The sequence below is a fragment of the Anoplophora glabripennis genome, unplaced genomic scaffold (assembly GCF_000390285.2).
Source record: "Anoplophora glabripennis isolate ALB-LARVAE unplaced genomic scaffold, Agla_2.0 scaffold4, whole genome shotgun sequence".
Lineage (NCBI taxonomy): Eukaryota > Metazoa > Arthropoda > Insecta > Coleoptera > Cerambycidae > Anoplophora > Anoplophora glabripennis.
Window position 1 is genome coordinate 2,884,684 of NW_019416568.1, and position 20,608 is coordinate 2,905,291.

Sequence of the window (20,608 nt, forward strand, 5' to 3'; positions counted from 1 at the left end):
TATATATATATATATATTTTTATTAAATATTTCATAACACCCTATATATTGTATTTTTACGTTATTATAAATGATAAGCTAATTCAAGAGATTTTTTCCTAAAGAAATCCTCTCAAATGAAAAAAGCTTAATATATTTATAATAAAGTAAAAATATGAGAGCTAAAAATGAAACATAATTTTTAAAAACTATGACCATTGGTTGTTTGGATGAAAAAATAAAAACTGCAACTAATTAAAATGGGGCTATTTATTATCAATACAACAGTACATTACAAAAATTTTCAAAGGGTAACTTGCTGTTAAAATATAAAACAAAATTGAAAATTATTTTTTAGATACATTAAAAAGAAATTAAGTATTTGCACGTATTAAAGTCTTCAGCAACATGGAAATAGAATTACCAAAGCTGTAGTTAAGCTACGGTGTTTTATACATTTTTATACTTACATTAAATTTATTTACTACTCTTATAAAAATACTGTTAAATACAAGAACAAAAAGGTATTTTGTATATTTGTTACAGTCTAAGTAAAATAACTATGTATATGCAGAATGACTATCACAAATTTATATATGAAATTACTTAAGATCTACTACATACAATGTGCTTTACAAACTATACAACTACTAGCAGTAATATTGTTATTTAACAAATTGTGCCCTTTGGGACATTTTTAAAACAACAAATATCCCAAAAAAAAAAAGAAATACGTACTGGGTATCGTAATTGACTTAAGTGAATAAAATAGTTCTCTCCTGAATTGCTAATTAACACATAGGAAAGGAATCCTGCAGATTACATGTAAGATAACGAGTTATTTCCTTACAACTTATTTCACTGAAATTTTGTACTCTTTCATTTTAAATTTAAGCATTAACAACATTTACACAGGTATTACTTAATCATTATAGGTACATATGTTTCTTATTAATAAACTATTACATATAGTTCTTACTTTCAACAATTACATCTACTCATCTTATTATTATTCCTATTATTAGTTCTTATGGTAACATAAACATCGTTAAATATAAAAGTTATTTATGCAGCAATGAACAAAATAGCACACATTTCTATTTACTGTATCTGATGTGTATTTCGCATAAAAAATTTTAAGTGTTATAATTTGTTAAATTGTTAAAAGTACAATCAGAGAGGAATAAGTTCTGAACAGAATACAGTTAATCTAAAGAATCAAAATTGTCGACTAGAATAAAATATCAAATGAAAAATGGACACTGGGTCCAAACAATTTTATATGAAGCTATTATAATATAGAAGCGTTCATTATATCAGTATCGTTTTCAGCTCCAAGTCCAAATCATATTTTTTCAATATTACACCTACCGATTATAATATACTTAAGAGCCACTGCTTTTATTTCTACTATGCGTATTCATAAATATAATTAAACAGTTATTCTCAATTTAAATTAATTTATTATGGATAAATATAATGAAAAATTTAGTTCTGAATTTATGAAATATTTATTCAAGTACATACCAGATGATCAAAAAATAATTGATGGGCATATAGGAGTAGAAAGAGGGTGGAATTCTGAGAAGAAAAATCGTTTGGAGTTTTATTAATCAGGAATTAAATAATGTACCCAATCAGCAGCATGCTTTAAGGGAATGTCAAGCTATAAGAGAACCATGGTACGATCAGTAGAGTCGAGCAGGGTATCGGGAAAGTGCCTCGACCCGCTTCCGCTCGGCTTCCCTTAATGCGTGCTCCTGATTGGGTACCTTATTTAATTCCTAACTAATTAAGGGTGGGTTTGACAAAAAAACGTCAATGGACTTTTTGTCTCAGAATTCCACCCTCTTTCTACCCCTATGTGGTTGTCAACTATTTTTGACACACCCTATATAGACATCGGTGATTACGTAGTAGTGTTCAATATATTTTAGGAAGTCCATTTTTCTTAAAAACAACTGAAAATAATTAAATTCTGAAAATAATGTTATTTTCAGTGATTGTCACTCAAACGTAAGACAAAAGTCATATATTCGCACCACATAGTGACATTCAGGTACTTTTTCTTTCTCAGAAACATCCCTGATTTGGTTGTAAGATTTTTCCATTTGGCATTTTCTCCATACTTCTTTTTCGAGATGTTGACAGTTAAAAATCACTTTTCGAAGATGGCCATGACACAAAAAACGGATCAGTTAGAGAAGAGTATATTGAAACATTTCTCTTCAAAATGAACATACCTAGTTATTTTGCAGAATGAATCACATTTCTGTGACAATTTACAAATATTTTTAGTGACTTCAAAATTTGCGTAACACCAACGATTGATTTTTTCATCTATCAAAGTCAACGATTTGAGGAAAGTGATATTCAACTCTTGAAATAAAAGGATTTTCACGTAGCATCGAAACAAGACTCTTTCCGATAAAAAAAAGAAATTAGGGAAAGCACCATCAAACAATGTGAATGAATATATACATAAAATTATTTTGTCTACATTTGAGGGACTGATTGAAAATACAACAGTTTCAGAATTTAATTATCCCGTCATTTGTGTGAAAAATGCGTTTCCCAAATTACATAGATCATCCTGAAGTACACAAACTAAATTAAATTCACAACTGTTAATTGTTCATAGAAAGTAATTAAATTTGTACGGATTTTGTAAATATATCCATATTGAACTAAATTAAAAAAGTTCACTACACATTTTATGCTTTTATTGACAGCAAATACAAATAAACCTAACAACTTTAAAATGGCATCCCAACAATGGCACAAAAATTACAAACGACCTTAATATATAATCTACTCCATTAAAATTAAGACATTTTTGTACATTCTAAAAAAAAATTTTGTGACAAAAAACGAGTAATGATATTTCGCAGAATAAATATCACAACTAGGAAATACAAAGGCTTTTCACTTCATGAACAGGAAAATATCAATATAACAGCAAAAATGACAGTTTGACAGATGTTACTTTACGTTTGACATTTCTAAATATTTCGCTACTTACGTTTTTTAATATTTAGCTAGTATTGATTAATATTTAAGGAATTTTTCCTGTAAAATATACTAAATGTTAATTGTTTCAAGGTTGGTTATAGGGAATATGCGCCAAAATGATGGGAGATTGTGGCACTTATCGGTCTAGGAATTTTAGTATAGTACCTATTACAGTCAAAGTTCAAACAATTTCGCACAGGAGTTAAAATAGAAATATACTGCATTTAGAGATTAAAAAAGGTGACAATAATTTCATTATTACTAAATTTAAGAATTATAAGCAAAAGTTATATATATAAGACCATTTAGAAATAATTATGTAAGAAACTGTTTATCTAGTTTATGGTCTGTCTAAAAATAAAACAGGAAATTGACTTTCTGCCCTCCTAAAGTAAAAAGCCTATGTATACAGGGCGTCGCGCTTAAATGTGATACAAGCCTGTAACTTCTTTATTTTCTGGCCGATTTCAAAAATTTCTTTGATATAATGTAGGGTAAAAAGAACTCTATCTATCTGTGATACTGCTGTTTTTATTAATGCAATACACAGCTAACTAGGACGCATTGTTTGACGTCAAAACAGCTAATTGCTATTAACCACTTTTTTTCCAAAAAACAAATTACGTATTCTCATTCAGCATCCCTTGAAACGTTTTATCACCAAATTTCATCAAATTCGATACATCTTCAGACGAGCACTCCATGATCACATTTAAGCGCGACACCCTGTATATAAATAATTTTAAAATGTAATATTAAATCAGTTATTTGATTCTAGTGCACCTGAAAATCTGGTTAATTTTACCAATTTTCATTATTAGAGGTCAGTATTTTGAGAATTACGACACGGTTATCCAATCAAATGATTAGACTGAGAATGTAAATGTATGTATCGTTTATTGATAATTTAATTACTTAGTGTAGTAATCAAAATACTGGCCCTAACAAAATTACACAAATGCGCGTTATGCATCCATTTAGTTGCAAAAATTAAAATTACCATGTCACAAAAGCAACTATTATATTATCTAAATTAATGATAATTCAGATTATCGAGATGGAATATAACAATACGTGACATAACATTTCATTATAAATTTTACAGTCACATTGAAAAATAACTATAAACTTTGTACAGTTTGTTACAACGATGACATTACAATCCTGTTTGAATAAACGATGTATTCCGTTGTTAAAATAATGTAAATCATATAAAACTGACATAAATGTGAAAATGATTACATGAAGCTTAAGACTTTAGTATGTAGAGTGGAAAAAAATTGTTTGCCAAACATTATTAAATACATGAATAAAATATATGTACAGGGTGTCCCGAAATTAATGCAACAAAATTTGGTAACAAATTCTTAAGACAAATTTAGGGAACCCGTATTTTTTATTTTCGCCAAGTGGCCCCCTCTCTTGGAGTTACAGCCCCATGAAATCCGCCACTTAGTATTTTTTTTATATCTCAGAACCCTGTTGTACGACATTTACTAAATTTGGTACACAGGGGTTTTATGACGTGGAATCTGATAGTGCTACGCTTTTTGGCGGGGAATCCCCTTAAGACAATTTTTCTTGGGTCCCCTTGACTTTGGAACCAAAAAAACTTGGTCCCGTATTTAAATTTCTAAAAAATTATTAGTTTGCTAGAAAGGCATTAAATTTAGAAATTATTTGTCCCATAGTACTTTTTTCGTAGAACGCAATGTTTTCGAGAAAAATGTTAAAATGCGATAGAATGCATATCTTGATTCAAGACAAAAAGTTCCTAAATTCAATGGCTTTCTAGTGAACTAATTTTTATGAAATTCAAATATGCGACCTAAGACAAAGACAAGGGGGCTCACGAAAAAGTGTGTTAAGGGGCTCCCCACCAAAAAGCGTAGCACTATTAGATTCCACATGTCATAAAACCCCTGTGTACCAAATTTAGTGAATGTCGTACAACAGGGTGCTGGATAAAAAAAAAACTAGTCTTAGGGGCGTATTTCAGAGGGCTGTAACTCCGAAAGAAGGGGCTACTTGGCAAAAATACGGGTTCCCTAAATTTGTCTTAAGAATGTATGACCAAATTTGGTAGCATTAATTTCGAGACACCCTGTATACATGAGTAACTGTTGCTTCATTTTCTTTATGTTTAATTATAGTAATTTTTAATTATGTGCCTGTAAATAATTCTCTCTTAATTTTATATTAAAAAAATATTGATAAAAATTTAAATTAATAAAAAAGTTTTAATAAGATACTTATAACCAACTTTTATTCGCCCTCCTTAAATAGAAATTTTTTTATAGTATAATGATAAAAAATGTTAAATGTTGGTTAAACCCAAAAAGTCAAATTTTCATTTAAAAAGAATTAGTAATTTTTTCTTTTTTATTTTCATACTTCGGTTAAATATTTTAATAAACGAGAAAAAATCAGCAATAATATTTTTATGAACCTTTTCATTTGAATTTTTTTTTAATCGACACGAGCAATTTCAAAAAATTTGTGTCAAAATTTTTAGGTGGCCTTAATGTGTCAATTTTTTCTGTCAATATTTAAAAAAAAATGCATTAAATCGAAAAACTAACAGTTATAAGGATGTTACAGTCTTAAGTGGAACACTCTGTAAATGAAAAATCTACTACATTGAATTTTATTTATTCCTTATTTCAAAAGGGCAACTTTTTCCTATATTTAAACGAATAAAACAATAAAAATTATGTAACAGAAAAAATTAAAAATGTATGAGAATTAGTTTAGTCACTAGCGAAATGCAGCTGTCTCATATGAAATTATGTAATCATTAAACCAATACCAGACATTATACAAAGCACATTACAAATTAAACTAGCGTATCTGTAGCACAACAGTTGTGTAGAAATGATAACTGTCATAATAAAGGACCACGCAATTATCCTTATGGAAAACCGGTCCCGGTCGAATGGTGTCGATGAAAAAAGTCCATGGGACCTAGGTCCGAAAAACTACCGTTCTGAAGCTACAGCCTTCTGAAGTTATCGAATCCACGTGCTCGATGATCATCAAGTCAAGTTTTCTGAAGGTGCTTCAGCTATTTTCTGAAGACAGCAATGCTGCAGATATGCTGATGACGGATAAGTGTTCAGCATGCGTAAAAACAAAAGATGTTGCTCAAGCAGTACGTTTCGCTATATCGTTCTTCAGTAGGTGCTTCACCGATTTTCTGAAGACTGAAGGATGATACAGCTATTTTGACCACGGACTCGCATTCAGCACACAAAAATTCACCAAGAAACAGCCAGCTTGGTCACTTTGAAGAAGTATTTGCTTTTATTCGCCCGCAAATCATTGGACTTGATGGTCATCGAGCACGTGGATTTGATAACTTCAGTACAGTAGTTTTTCAGACCTAAGTCCCATGGACTTTTTTATCGACACATTGAGGACTATCATTTGGCAAAGTTCCGTACCATTCGACCGGGATCGGTTTTCCATAAGGATAGTTGCGGGGTCCTTTCGTATTTGGACACTCATCAGTAACCTCATTACGACACCTTAATATATTTTTTTTTAATTTTAATGACTAGTACTACAAATTAGCTATAATTATTTTTCAAGCCTTCTGTTATTATTTAATTAACATTCAATAGCGTACATAGGTTAATTCCTTGTCGTATCAAGTACTTTTTATCACAAAAAAATTGTCAGTAAGTGACATTATTTTTCTTCCATTGTGAACTGATTTTACATTTGTTCAAATTGTTTAAATTTGTTCAAAATGTTTAACACAAATTTGCAATTTAATGTTGATACAAATTAATTACTGTTAGTTATAGTTATAATAAACCTAGATGACAAAAATAAATATCGAAGTTATTTATTTGCAACTTACGTTTTGTTTTTTTCTCGTTTGCCACCTGTGAAAAAAGTTGATTTAAAAAAGTGCTCGTGCTAAAAGGATTGTTTTCTTGAATTTGATTCATTTTTAGGCAACCAGGCTACAATTACGAACATTATTAATGAATAATTATATAATTAACAATAATTACACATGAAAATTGCATCAAATATTTTAAATTAGAAAATATATATCATTATATCACGCGCTTCGATTATTTTAAAAAGAAACATGGATATCGATTTAAAAAAATGGTGCTTTTTGAAACGTTAATTAAATAAGGTGCGATTAGTGCTACATTATTTGTTTTCTTTTGTTTTTCATTGTGACATTTCGCTTTTGGTGCAAAAGTTTAATATATTTATGTTTTTTTAACAGGTGACAATATACACAAATAACCAGAGAAAAGACAAAATTAAATGTTATTATCTCCAATTTTTGAGATCCAAATTAGATAAGGACATAGGAAAAATTGGAAAATACCCACTACCACACAAACACGTCTAAAAATACATAAATAAAAATATAGTCAATAATTTTCAACCCATAAAAAATATAACATTTTTTTTATTATCGAATAGGGTGTAAAATATGCTGTCTACATTTTTATAACAGTGGCTCTAAAAACAGAAAATTTGTAGTTTGAATTCAAATTTTTGAAATACTTGTTACTAAGCTAATTTAAAGTTATATTCCTACAAATTCTAGTTTCTACAACAAAAAAATGCCTATTATTCTACCATTACAAAAAATTAAATACTACTTCTTCTACGTCCTTCAGAATTGACGAACAGAAGAAGAAATGCTTTATAATGTTTCTCGATAAGCTATTCAGTGTTAAGTTTGAATGTTTAATAAAATGGTACCGACTTAAATCTATTTTACGTGACTGACCTTTAAACTATTTTTAAGTATGACCTTGTGTTAAAATTGATGATCTTCAACAGTTTAAAACTTGTCCCACCTTGTAAGAATCGTTATTTGTTACAGTTTTATCTTTGATGTAAAAAATGAACTAGTTAAGATGACACTATCTTCCTGAGGTGTTCGAGATTCATCTCATTTTATTTGTAATCCACTGGCTTCCTAGTAAATATAGTAAAAAAAAAAAACAAAACACGCTCGGCTATATCTACAAACAATTACACTTTAAAAGATTGACCTGAATATGTAAAAAGTATTATATACAATTTTATTTACAGAATAGAACACAATACGATTTATTTACAATTTGTAAGTTAGAAATAGTCTTCAGCGGTAAGCTCTTCCTTAAATTTTTCCCCCTCATCATCCTCAACTGGCTTTTTACACTTTTCTTGAAGTTTCTCGTAAGTATCACCATGGAGCAGGCCAACAATTACAACCGTCATGTTATCGCATCCCAAACCGGCCATCTGACAGTCTGGCGCAAGGCAGCGCATCATAAGATTCTCACAAATCTCCTCTGGTTCTAGACCGTTGGCAATGTTTTCTCGAACATAAGAGATAACTTCTTTGTTACTCATAACATCCCAAATACCATCACATGCCAACACTATGAATTCCCAATCGGGAGTTAAAGTTCTCTCTTCAACGTCAGGGTAAGCTGAAAAATATTTAACTTACAATTGGTTATTTGACGAGGTTAAATTGTTCGGATTTCGTCAATCGGAAATAGAAATTTCATATTCATGTCATAAAGCTAACCTAAAGTAAATATTTCACATTTATTTCTCTATTAATAAGTTGAATGTTAGATGAAAAGTGAAACAATTAAAATATTCTGTAAAATATTTTGACAAAAGAAAGAAAATTCCATTTTTGTGTTTTGTGGACAAATTTTAACTTCAACCGAGACTTTAACTGAAGGATTTTGTTTTATTGGTTTATTTTGCCATAAGGGAGCTATATTCGAAGTATGTCTCATTCTCTTCTGTTTACTTTGTACAGTAGAATGTTTTAATGCGATTGATGCCAATGGACACTTATAAGCACCCACGTGACATAAACGAGTGCCGCAGACGCTCCAAAGAACCTGAAACAAACTGTCGTGAAGGGACAAAAACCATGCTAAAATAAGACCCTTCTAAGCGTCTGGCGGCACCAGCATGTTGTCGGTAGACTGTAGTACCACAGGCGTTTATAAGCAAAAATTAAAAGTGCAGTTAATTTTGAAAAATTACAGAACACTAGCTTCAAGGTTTTACATAAATGTGACTTTGTGATCTAGGTGGCATGACCCAACTCCTTCCTACGCATAACTATGGTTGAACAGTATTGGTTTTGTAAAGTTTTGATGTAATGGGGACTTTTGTGTTAAACAAACGTTTATTTTGCAATATCCACGTGGGTAGTTTTAGTTAAACTTGATGCCGCTAACGTGTCACATCATATGGTAGTAACATACCCTAAACCTGTTGGGTGAAATGTTATAACTTTGGGAGTGAGCCACAATAGACCAGAAGGTTGCAGTGGGGGGCTAGTTTTTGGCTTACAAATTTTCATTTCATTCTTGATAGTTTGTGTTGCAACAGGGAGAAAGAAAAATATTTTAGAAACCCTTGCTTAGGTAGCACCCTGTATATATGTGTGTCATATATCATACAAAGGTAGTAGCATATGTGTATGCCACTAGTCTTTAATACTCGTGTCTTTAATACTCTTACATTGATAGCAAAAGTAAACATTTAAAACTGATAGGCAGATACTTCAGAAAGAATATTAAACAAATTTACACTGATAAATTTATAATCAGGTTGAATTCAGAAAAAAGTAAATATTATGCTAAAAAAACAAAGATAAAATTATGAGAACGTTCAGAATGTGAAAGAACAGATTCGACAATATTGTAAAAATATTTAAGATAAACTGATCCGAGATAAAACTAAAATAAATATATTTTATTAAAAAAGTTTAAATCATGTACCTATGATATATTAAAAATTATGTTCTATATCAAGCATATTTTAATTCATTTCGATTTATTCTATTTTTATTCATTTAATTTTTTCTTAACTATAAGAAAGGGGACAATTTTTACTTTTGTATGATCAATTTACATTTCGTCCTCTACAGTTAATATTTATTCACAATAGGCTAAGCTGATAGATGCTAAATAACATGGTATCTTTCGATTTGAGGTAAAAAAATTGCTACAATTTTTTACAAATTGACACCTAAAAAATTATAGCACATTTTTAGGGTCTACTTAATAAAAAATGTTTGAACTTCTTTGTTTTTTACTTACTGTACTTATACACCTATAAATCGGCACACGATTAATATATACAAGTATTCCAGCATTAAAATTAAATACTCATTTAATTTTATTATACTTATATAAATTGCTGTTATTTTCTGTGCGCAACAAACGTTTGTGGATTCAATTATTCATAAGTAACACATCCAAGTTGTACATACAATATGAAAAAAAAAAAAAACAAAAAGTTCATACAAAAACCAGTCTATGAAATTAGTATGAAAGATTTTTACTTACGACTCAAAATAACTTAAAGATTTATTTAAATATATTAAAAATCTGGATTTGTCACAGTTCACAGCAATAATGGTGCAACTGTTTTTTTTTTATAATGGAATTTTGCAAATTTTTAAAAAGAATGGAAAAAGCTGGATTATTACTTCACTTAGCTTCTTTAACGATGGTTGTTTTAAAATGATAAATATTAAAATGTAGTAATAATAATAAATATATACCTAAATCATTGAAAACTTGTACCTGTATATTTTTTGTTTAACAATATTACTATTATATACTACTTAATTAACTTTGTTTTTAGTTCGTTTTATCTAGATAACATTAAATATTTTGAAAGTATTTAAATAATAATCTGTAGAATCAAACAATGTAGTAAATAATCAAGGTACAGGTGTCAGCTTATATATGAAAAACACTTACCTGCCTTTTGTATTAAATCATTTAATAAGTACCGTAAAAATGGAATGCTAATTTCTAAAAATAACTGGTGACTCATAAGTATGTCACAAACCTCAAGATACATAAATCAAAGTAATATAATAGGACAATACCAATTTAAATGATAATTCAAAAAGTGTACAACTGCAGGGATACACCGAATAAATAACATGTTCTTTTACTACTTAACATAACCTCACTTGTCAGAAAAGTACTTTTAATTTATATTAGAAATGGTAAAAATTAACTAATATTTTTGAGGAATCGAAATATTCCAAAAAGGCAACTTAAAATATGTAGTATACTTCTTTAACAAATAATACAAAAATTGAAAAATATATTATTAGCTAAAAGTTACATAAAAGATGTATTTATATATGATAAATTATATTTATATACATTTTTTTTATTGTAACTCAACTTCAGGTATATATATATATAAAGTGATTAGTTCAGCTACTTTTTAATGAATTTTAAAATAGATCATTTCATAATGACATCATCAAGCCGTTGAAGCAGGAAGTACAGGTTATGTTAAAATAATTTATATAAACCAATCTTAAAACAAATTCTAAAATGTACAACAGATAAATTAATATAATCCACATAGAAATTATTAATGTTCAAATTTTTGTTACAATAAAACTATAAATCTCTGTTTCTAATACAAAACAGCAATATTAAATTATTAAGTTTGCATAAAATATTTAAGTAAACCGAAGCACATAAAAGAAATATAAAGTACTTAGGTATATGTAAAATTATGCAATCACTATTGCACAATAATAAGCTGCAAAAGTCAATGCATAAAAACGAACAAATAAAACAAACCTGTTACTATCTGTTCCTCAGGGCCCTTTTCGGAATTTCTTTTAAAAACAAAGTCGCCAAGTGCCCGAGAAAGGGCCAAATTTCCATTAACTCTGTTACAATCGACCCATCCGCCAGCCGCGGTAATGCGATCATATTCCTCTTGGTTACTAGGTTTATGATCTTTTGACAAAGGTTCAGCCTTACCATTAACACTGGCCACTGCTCGGGAATCTCCCACATTACCACAGTAAAGTTTATCACCTTTAATTATAATAGTTACAGCGGTGGTACCTGAGGGTTCATTCTTGAGGCTATCCTCTTCTAACATAACATCATCTAACTCCAAAAATCCCTGTCGTATAGCATCCGCTATGTTGCCTTCTTTATACTCATTTCGGTTTATGATGTATTTATGCAAGTGTTTTCCGGCATACTCCGCTATCTTGGCTCCTCCATGCCCATCATAGACAGCAAAAAACGCTGTTCCTGGATCATCAGGTAATGACAGGATATGAGTGTGGGAATCTTCCATATTTATTCTCCATCCTTGCATACAGCTAGAGCCCACTCTAAAGGTGGAATCTTGGCAGCAAGCGGTGTCTTTGGCTGTTACTGGTTCTGATAATGTTTGACCCATTGCGCTAAAAGACAATAGAATTACATATAATTAGTAATCATAATCAATTGCAATTACTCATACGCCGAAAGAAGTGTCTGATTCGAGAAAGTAAACATTGTGACAAAACATAACAATCACTAGATTATAAATATATTGCTTAGATACCCACCTAAACTTGATTCTTGCGATGTAAGAGTATTTTTAACATACTTCCGCACAAATAACAAACATTTTTCTTTCTTCAAAAAACCAATATTTCGTATATTTTAGATATATGTCACGAGACAAACGCAATATTTAGGTTACTTTCGATATAGATTTTACCAACAGAGAAAATTAAATGTCACCTAGGAAGTACTTTAAACATGACTTTACAAAAAGTTATCTCCGTTTTAAAATTTATTAGAAGTGTTGAAAAATATTTTACAATAGAAAACTGACATAAGACGAATATCACAAAATTTCAGTACTAGAAAAAATATTGATTAATGTTTTACTTACTTGTATTTTATTTTTTAACTGTAGATCTTTTTAAATTTTAAAAATCTAGGGAACTTTCTCAAAACCGTTAAATTGGTACTATTGCAAGATGGCGTCCACGAAACCCGGGAGCATTGAACAAGGTAACTAATTTTTAATATTTTTGAACAATATTAAGTAGTTTTTTACAAAATCTTCCAAACACTCAAGCTTTCGCGTTATGAACAAAAGTTTAAAAGCGATTAGTAGACATTACTAGATTATTTTAATTTAATGAATCGCAGTGGGCTAACCTACCAGGAGCTGTCAAAAAAAAGGGTAATCGATTTTATTGTTACAGACCAAGAAGAGCAGGCTTTGCAGGAACTGAGACACAGTTTATTGAGTATGGAAAATCTGGATCGAACATCTCCAGAGTTATGGCCTGAGAAAAGTAAGTAGAAAGTATATAATTTATATTAATAATTTATGGCAACTCTGGAAAAAAAATAGTTCCAGGAGTGACAGACTTTATCAACAGTTTCCATACACCACAGAGCACAACAAAGTTACCATATTCTAGGGAGCTGAGCCAAGAGGATCAGAATTATTTGCACCGTAAGTTATAATTGGAAATTTAGTTATTTATCAGCACCTGACACTGATTCTTTTTATAATGACTATACTCATATTTTCAACTTCTACTAGAAGTACAATTTTTATACTTATTGAATTCAAATCAGTTGTATTTGACGTTGTGTAAATAATATAATTTTTACACTGACATTAATGTTGGAGCTACTTGCTCTTTGAATTTGCCATGTATAAATCTAAGACGAAATGAAATTTGTTTATTATACACACACTGTATATTTGGTAATAACTAATTAACTATTTGTTTCTCAAAGCGCAAATACTCTCCAGCTCTCAATTTTGAAATATAGTGACGTGTTATATGCAACAGTTGAATAAGTTTAGTTATGCGTATGAATGTTATTATGAAAAATGTCAACATTCATGTTCCATGTTTTTATAAACGGCATTTAACATGCTGATAGGTATCACTTGGGCATTTTTGAGTTTTAATATCTTAATCTATCAGTTATTAGACACATTAAGTTTAATAAAATTTATACAGTAAGTAAATACAATTACAATTATTTGAAGCTTATAAGCGTCAACTATAAATTTGGGATCATGATTATATGAAAAGAAATACAGTTACTGATTTTCAACAAAATGCCATGTTTAATTGTAAACGGATTACAAAATTAAATTGTGTTGGAAAATTATTTAAAATATTACTAGGAACGTATACAGTTTATTATTTCCATTTGACTAAGATCTTGTTAATTAAGCATGTTGACTTTTCAATTTTCCCATTGTCTACGGATCTATTTCTCTTGTATGGTACTGTTTATTTTTTCACGTATGTTAAATGGTTCTCCTTTTTAAATACTACTACCTACTGTATATAAGGTGTCCCATAATGGTACATGCTTTTAGATTAACTTTGTGTGAAAATAAACTGATTTATATTGAGCTATCTTCATACAATTTTGCGTCCATATATATTTCAAAGAAAAAAAAATTCGTTCATATTTTTGTTTTTAAGATAATTCACTTATTTATTCATAATAATATAATAATATATAATAATAATAATATACAATATATATTCATAATAAATCGGTTTATTTTCACACAACAAAGATTCCTGTGAAACATGTACCATTATTTACAGTACGCTTTGTATGACTCTTACATACAACAATACTTATACTCTTTGTTATGTATATAAGCAAGCTTGTTTCTTAAGAGCTCCTTGAGTAATAGGTATAACAAATATTTTCAGAATTGGCATCTCTATCCACAGCAGGTCTCATTTCCAAAGTAAAAGAACTACATGACATTGCATACCAATTAGGTGTGGAAGAGTCAAAGGAAGTGACTAGGGGGAAATATTTAAATTTATTTAATAAAAAGAGAAACAAATGATGTAATCGTTAACTGTGATATCTATTATTTAAGTTTAAAACTGCACTCCAGTATACTGGTATATTGTATCAATATATCTCATATATTATTATTAGTCAGTTTTTTTATTATTATACCCTTACATATTCTTTATAAAATTATGGTATATTTAAAAAAAAATTAAAAAACCATGTCTATGTAATGAATAAGGACTTAGTTCTAAGTACATAGTTACCATTTACCTAATACATTATCACTTCATGTTTAGTTTTTCACAACTATGTGACAATATAAAATGAAGGTTATTTACAATTAAAACCAAATAGGGTTTTTGAAGACATATTTTAATTTCTTGCATTAGTCTGTTATAATAAAAAATTTTATATTTTATATCACCATTGATGTTGATTTGATAACATGTCCAACGGTATCACAAAAATTTTAAAAAGTACTCATTTAGTACCTATTTTATTTTTTTCTGTTTAATTCACAAATGGAAATATTGAAACTGCTTCATTACCAAGTTCTAGCGATTTAAAAACCTTCAAGTTTTTCTTGTATAAAATTACACGGTTTATATTTTCGAATCATCAAGAGAAATTACAGCTATGAGCTTCAACGGAAAAAGAAAAAAAATTTACAGGCCACGCCACAATATTTATTGTTTTAATATAACTTCAAGGGTTCAACTAATTATTAAAAAAACAATGAACAAGGTTGTTTTGCAAGCTTCCATGGCAGTTGTCAGGGGATAAATAATTTCTGAGTGGATGGCCACTTCATCGGTTTAAACTTTTTAGTGTTTCAAGAGACATATTCTCTTCAGAAGAAATTGTATCAGGAGATTAAGCTCTGGCCAGTACATGTACTTCTATATTTATCGTGTTCACAAATCATTACACACAACAAACATAAATACAGGTCTGAGGACTTCGTCTTCAGATTCACAACCTCTACCAAGGAAATATCAGGTCTAAATTGATGATGCAGAAACCAGTTTAATAATTATTATTCAACTAAAGGTTTACCTTTTCCAAAATTTGTATTTACCTTAAAATTAGTAAATTAATATAAATACATGTATACATATTTTGCGAATAGATAATTTTTCAAACTAGATATAATGGCATTACTAATATATTTTTGTTAAATTAAACACAATGTAGAAATTAAGCATTTCTCAATTCGTGTTTGCAGAAATTTTTTTCCTATTTCAAGTAGTTTTATCACCAAGTAAAATTTGGCGTCTGCACTTCATGAAACCCTGTTTAATTTTCTTTTCAAAACCAAAAATCAACATTCAATAATACGTTCTCTTGTTTTACGTCACCCTGTAGCATTCTACTCTCATCTGTTTTTGTCCTTAGAAAATATAGATTAAAGTTGTAGGAAATTTTCTTGCGATTGTAAAACAATACTTTGTATATTTTTACATATAGATAAAGCTTTTAGTACGGAAAATATAGATGAAAGAATACTGTATGCTCAACGTGTTAGAAGATTGAGATTAGATATTATGTTGCATATTAGTTCACAGGCAACCAATACCTGTATTCATAGTCGTTCCTTATTCCGTATTCCGCATGTCATAAGGTATATGGAGTAAGGAATCCTTGTTCCTCGAGGAACTAGTATGAATACGGGTACGTCTTTCTCTAAAACAGTGGTTCTCAAACTTTTTGAAGTTGTGATCAGATGTTTGCTTGTCACTGTTGAATAACCTGAAATTGCAAAATGGTAGAATTATATATTCTCAAATACAGAGCCTCTATTTCTCTGAATTGCTTAAAAATTAAGTTGAATCAAATTAATAAATATAACTCGGCTATAATTAAATTTGAAGAATAAACTATAGATTTAAGGAACTAATTTCCGAAAAACATTTATTTCTCATGATTTGTTTATAAATATATAAATTTCTTTTTCTTATATTTTGGAAGAGTTTTAGTGGACCGCTGAGATATACTTTTCGCCATATCCGGCTTATTAAAGATAGATCCAATCTGTTGTGGTAAATACATATTTCCAATTATACCCAATTTTTTTGTGATAGAAGTATTTAATTTTGCCTTATACCATTTTCTTTTAAAGTAAAAGAGAGAAAGGGGTTTAATTATACACTTCTGTCACATTGTATAAGTATTTCCGAAGTCAGTTGAACATGTATAAAAACGCCTAGCAATAAAATTTAATGAGTTTTATAGGCGTCCCTTTGTCAAATTTTGATAGTGAAAATTATATTAACACAGTAGGATTTTCTAGGCTATTTTTTTTTTGAAAATATAGTACGGGTCTAACGTAATAATTATGTCCAACTGAAAATTAAAAACAAAAAATGGTGGAGGCGCCACTCGATGTGCACTGTGATATAAAATCACAAATATTTCCTAAACTGTTAATTTTTCCGAGTTGAACGAAGGGGGTATTATCGTTGGCAAATTCTTCAGGGAACTTATTTTTGATACCGGCAGATTGCGATCGTCATCTATGCAAAAAATCGGGGTTGTTAACCATTGGGCATAGTCCGTCCCTGACGTTCAGGGCATAATGAAGTTTCACTTACATCAAAAACAAGCTGTTCGCATGTGTTGTCGATCACCAAATTTGCATCTTGCTGACGTTAATAGTTTTGAGGCTGTAAATGAAAATAACTTTAATTTTCACCTTTGAGGGCCCGTAACTTGTTAACGAAGGGCCGTATCAAAAAAATTTATATGAAGAACTGATATTATTTTGACCTCATCAAGTAACGGGACACCCTGTATATGTTCATTACGCCAACATATTGTAAATATTTGTCCTCAAACAATTTTACTATATTGATGGTTTTCGTTTTTTTCCGTTCCGTGAATGACTAATAGAAGGTGCCTATAATAAATTAAAATTACCTGAATCACACCAAATTCCGCATTGCTGCACTGCACTGCTAGGCCGTTTGTTGACAACTGAATTTATGGCCAGGTAGCCCAGTGCGGCTGTGTTTGTGCCGCCTTTGCCCGCGCGCTCGTTCTTCAACTGGGCGACCAGACATGTATATGGGTATGGCTCAATAAATATGGGAACAACTTTTTCAAATATTTCAATGCCCAGTTGATGTGTCAGCGACCGAACCTGGTACGTACTGCTAACCTCTTGGTTCTTCAATTGACAATGAGATGGGAAATACTTATACCCACTGCGCTTTTGTGAAAAAGTATCTCTTACCTGTACAGCTTTAACCACTTATTTTGTATTAAAAAGAAACAATTGAAATTATGGATAGGTATATATCTTTTTTTTAAACCAATTTTGCAGATAACGTTGACATTTTCCGCAGTATCATTTAAATAAATTCACACGTATATACCCACTTAACAATATATTTTGTCGTCAATTATCTTTATTGTTCGTCGTCCCCCTGTTCATACGTGCGAAGCACGAGTTAGAAGAGGACGCACGTAAAACAGGTAAGAAGGAAATAGTGGGAGCAACAACATTCTCCTTAATGCATTGCATGAACGAGAAACCAATACCAACTTTAGAGTTAGTTTTGCGTTTGCCAAGTTTGTATCTCTATTTGTGTTCTTTTTGTGGCCGGTTTGTGCGTGGATAAAGTTTTTACTGATCGTAATCTGAAATCTGAGTGATAAGACTGTCGAGATCCTGGCACCGTTATTGGTTTACGTTTACAGTTATACTGAATGAAAAAAGATGTAAGTGTATTTTTTTTTGTTTGCGCTCGCATTGCATTAGGTTTTACGTAACGTACTATTATTTTTTATTGCATACACCTAGATGATCCATTCACGGGAAAGTTGCAGTGACAAATATAGGTACTCTCAAGGACGCTTTTTTCGTTCCAGGTACTTCGGTTTTTTACTTTCAGTAAAATCATCTACTTTCTTTGGTGTTAAAGGTATATATCGGGTAAAAATAGGATTTTATACAATAGTCATGATATTTGTTTATGCTCTTATAATAAAATATGTTATTTATCTAACACTATCATAAAATTTATTGTTGACTAAAGAGTATAACTTAGGCCTAACAGTGTATTGTAGGCGTAATTTTTCAGAATCAAAGTGCCATTTAAAAAATAAAAATTTTGACAAGTATGTTTTATTCCAGTATTTTGATTTAAAGTTTTAGGCAGCAGAAAAGAAGTAGGTATACATATAATTTCCAAAATGTGTAAATAATGGAGACCCAAAAATGAGCGCCTTGGTCTTACTTGCCAAGTTCAAGTGTTACTTTTTGGATAAAATTAAGAGCATTAAATTTCACACTCTAAGGGCGACTTGACAGAAAAACAAATAAATAATGTGTCCGAACCCCAAAAGACCTAGACACCAACTTTTTGACCCTGGGTGACCACCCCAACGCCCCCCCCCCCCCCCCCCCCCCCACTATCATTCGTTACACTTCTGTAAAAGAATGACGGTTTTATTTCTCTTTGAAGAAGAGAAACTAAATTTGTAATTTTAAATTCAGTATAGCTCTTCTATTGACACTATTATATTAATTAGAATTTTTGGCATACGTCCTAAATAATTACGAATAGTACAATTGAATGAAATACATATATAGGGAGTACTGAAGCGATGGGTACAAGGGTAGCTTTCTAGGATGAAAATAAACTGATTTGAGAGAGTATTTAGGGGTATATTTTAGTCTAATTAAACTTCTTTGCTAAATCTGTAATGAAATTAAATAATTTTTATGATTTAGATCAACTTACCCTCCATTCAAACATCAACTACTCGGTTATAAACCCGTGAATATAATTTAGTCATATGTACTACATTCAAAAGTCCATAAAAAAGTCTTAAAATTTTTTAAATTTAGCTACAAAATTAGCAAAAAAGTGAAATGCAGTAGAATACTCCTCAATATTTTAGCGAAATGAACTAATATACCTTTTTTACAGTAAATAAAATGGGGTTACATAAAATAATTCTGATTTTTAAAAATCTCAACAAAAATATGTGACAAATAAACAAAACTGTTTAAGGTATATTTTGCGCCCGATGTTTTAGGGAAAAAATTATAATCTCGTGTTCAGATAAATTCATTCAGATAAGATTTCATTGAAATATATTTATAGGTAACTAAAAAAAACTAAATAAAAATGCTTTTTGTAACTTAAAGCCCACCCTTGAAGAGCCCATTCGCTTCCAGACACTGTGTATTATTTTATATGTCTTTCGCGTAGCAATAAAATTTAATGTGTTTCGTGGCAAATTTCGTTTTGTTCCACCAGACCTGTGTATTTAGGTAAACTTTTTTCTAACTTTGTTCCTTAGTTTCACTCAAAAAACCACTTGCTCTTATTGCATTTTGTTGACGGAATGCTGTAACACCCTGTATATATTTCTCAAACCAGATACACTTGGAAGTTATGAAAGACGATGTGTAAATACCGACTGCATTCTTGTCTCTGCTGCTGGGCAATAGTCTGATGTTGAGATCGAAGTTTGTAATGACAAATTTCTAATTTTTAACTCGATTGCATATACTGTCGATTTGTTTAACACCTTTAAAACAGTTGCTAATAAAACTAATCCAGTTGTAACGCCCACTGAAGCCGTCATGCAATCTTGTAACAAGTAAATAATTACTTAATTATATTGCAATTGAATTCTGAAGTCGCAATAAAATCAAGCGCTCCGTGACTGCATTAGAAATGTGATCTTTCACGTGCTATCAAAATTTATAAAAGAGTATGAAGATGGAATGAAATTTTCCCGTCTTGTACATTTTATTGGTTTATGTAGATGGTATTTCTGGCTTAAACTTAAAAGACATTCTAACCATTGACTACATTGACAAACTTGAGAATTATATTGATACGGAATTAACTTGTCCAGGTGATTGATATATCTCGAGGAAGACGTTTTGTATAAAAAAGACTGAAGATTGAAAATGGATTATGTTTATTGTGGCTGTCACTCAATTGCAGAATCAAATTTTGGTTGCACCGCATAAT

At 30.1% G+C, this 20,608-nt stretch overlaps 2 protein-coding genes across 2 annotated transcripts; one reads left to right on the plus strand and one right to left on the minus strand.

Annotated features, from left to right (window-relative positions):
• Nucleotides 1–8,029: 8,029 nt before the first annotated feature.
• On the minus strand, nt 8,030–12,519 carry LOC108917454 (probable protein phosphatase 2C T23F11.1). The gene is made up of 3 exons (XM_018724056.1): nt 12,377–12,519; nt 11,607–12,229; nt 8,030–8,447 (listed from the first exon to the last, which is right to left on the minus strand). Exons 2-3 carry the CDS (start codon nt 12,223–12,225, stop codon nt 8,101–8,103), a joined length of 966 nt encoding a protein of 321 aa, XP_018579572.1. The 5' UTR covers nt 12,226–12,229; nt 12,377–12,519; the 3' UTR covers nt 8,030–8,100.
• A 270-nt stretch (nt 12,520–12,789) lies between these two features.
• LOC108917409 (protein lin-52 homolog) lies at nt 12,790–14,758 on the plus strand. The gene is made up of 4 exons (XM_018723972.1): nt 12,790–12,830; nt 13,028–13,120; nt 13,180–13,284; nt 14,522–14,758. Exons 1-4 carry the CDS (start codon nt 12,797–12,799, stop codon nt 14,662–14,664), a joined length of 375 nt encoding a protein of 124 aa, XP_018579488.1. The 5' UTR covers nt 12,790–12,796; the 3' UTR covers nt 14,665–14,758.
• The last annotated feature ends 5,850 nt before the right edge of the window (nt 14,759–20,608 follow it).

What these genes read in the sequence shown, in the direction of transcription:
- LOC108917454 (XM_018724056.1), bottom strand. Translation starts at nt 12,225, where the DNA reads ATGGGTCAAACATTATCAGAACCAGTAACAGCCAAAGACACCGCTTGC. An exon ending in TGAGGAACAGATAGTAACAG is followed by an intron (nt 8,448 to 11,606) that starts GTTTGTTTTATT and finishes AATATTTTTCAG; the next exon opens with CTTACCCTGACGTTGAAGAG.
- LOC108917409 (XM_018723972.1), top strand. Translation starts at nt 12,797, where the DNA reads ATGGCGTCCACGAAACCCGGGAGCATTGAACAAG. An exon ending in ACCCGGGAGCATTGAACAAG is followed by an intron (nt 12,831 to 13,027) that starts GTAACTAATTTT and finishes TTATTGTTACAG; the next exon opens with ACCAAGAAGAGCAGGCTTTG. An exon ending in AGAGTTATGGCCTGAGAAAA is followed by an intron (nt 13,121 to 13,179) that starts GTAAGTAGAAAG and finishes GAAAAAAAATAG; the next exon opens with TTCCAGGAGTGACAGACTTT.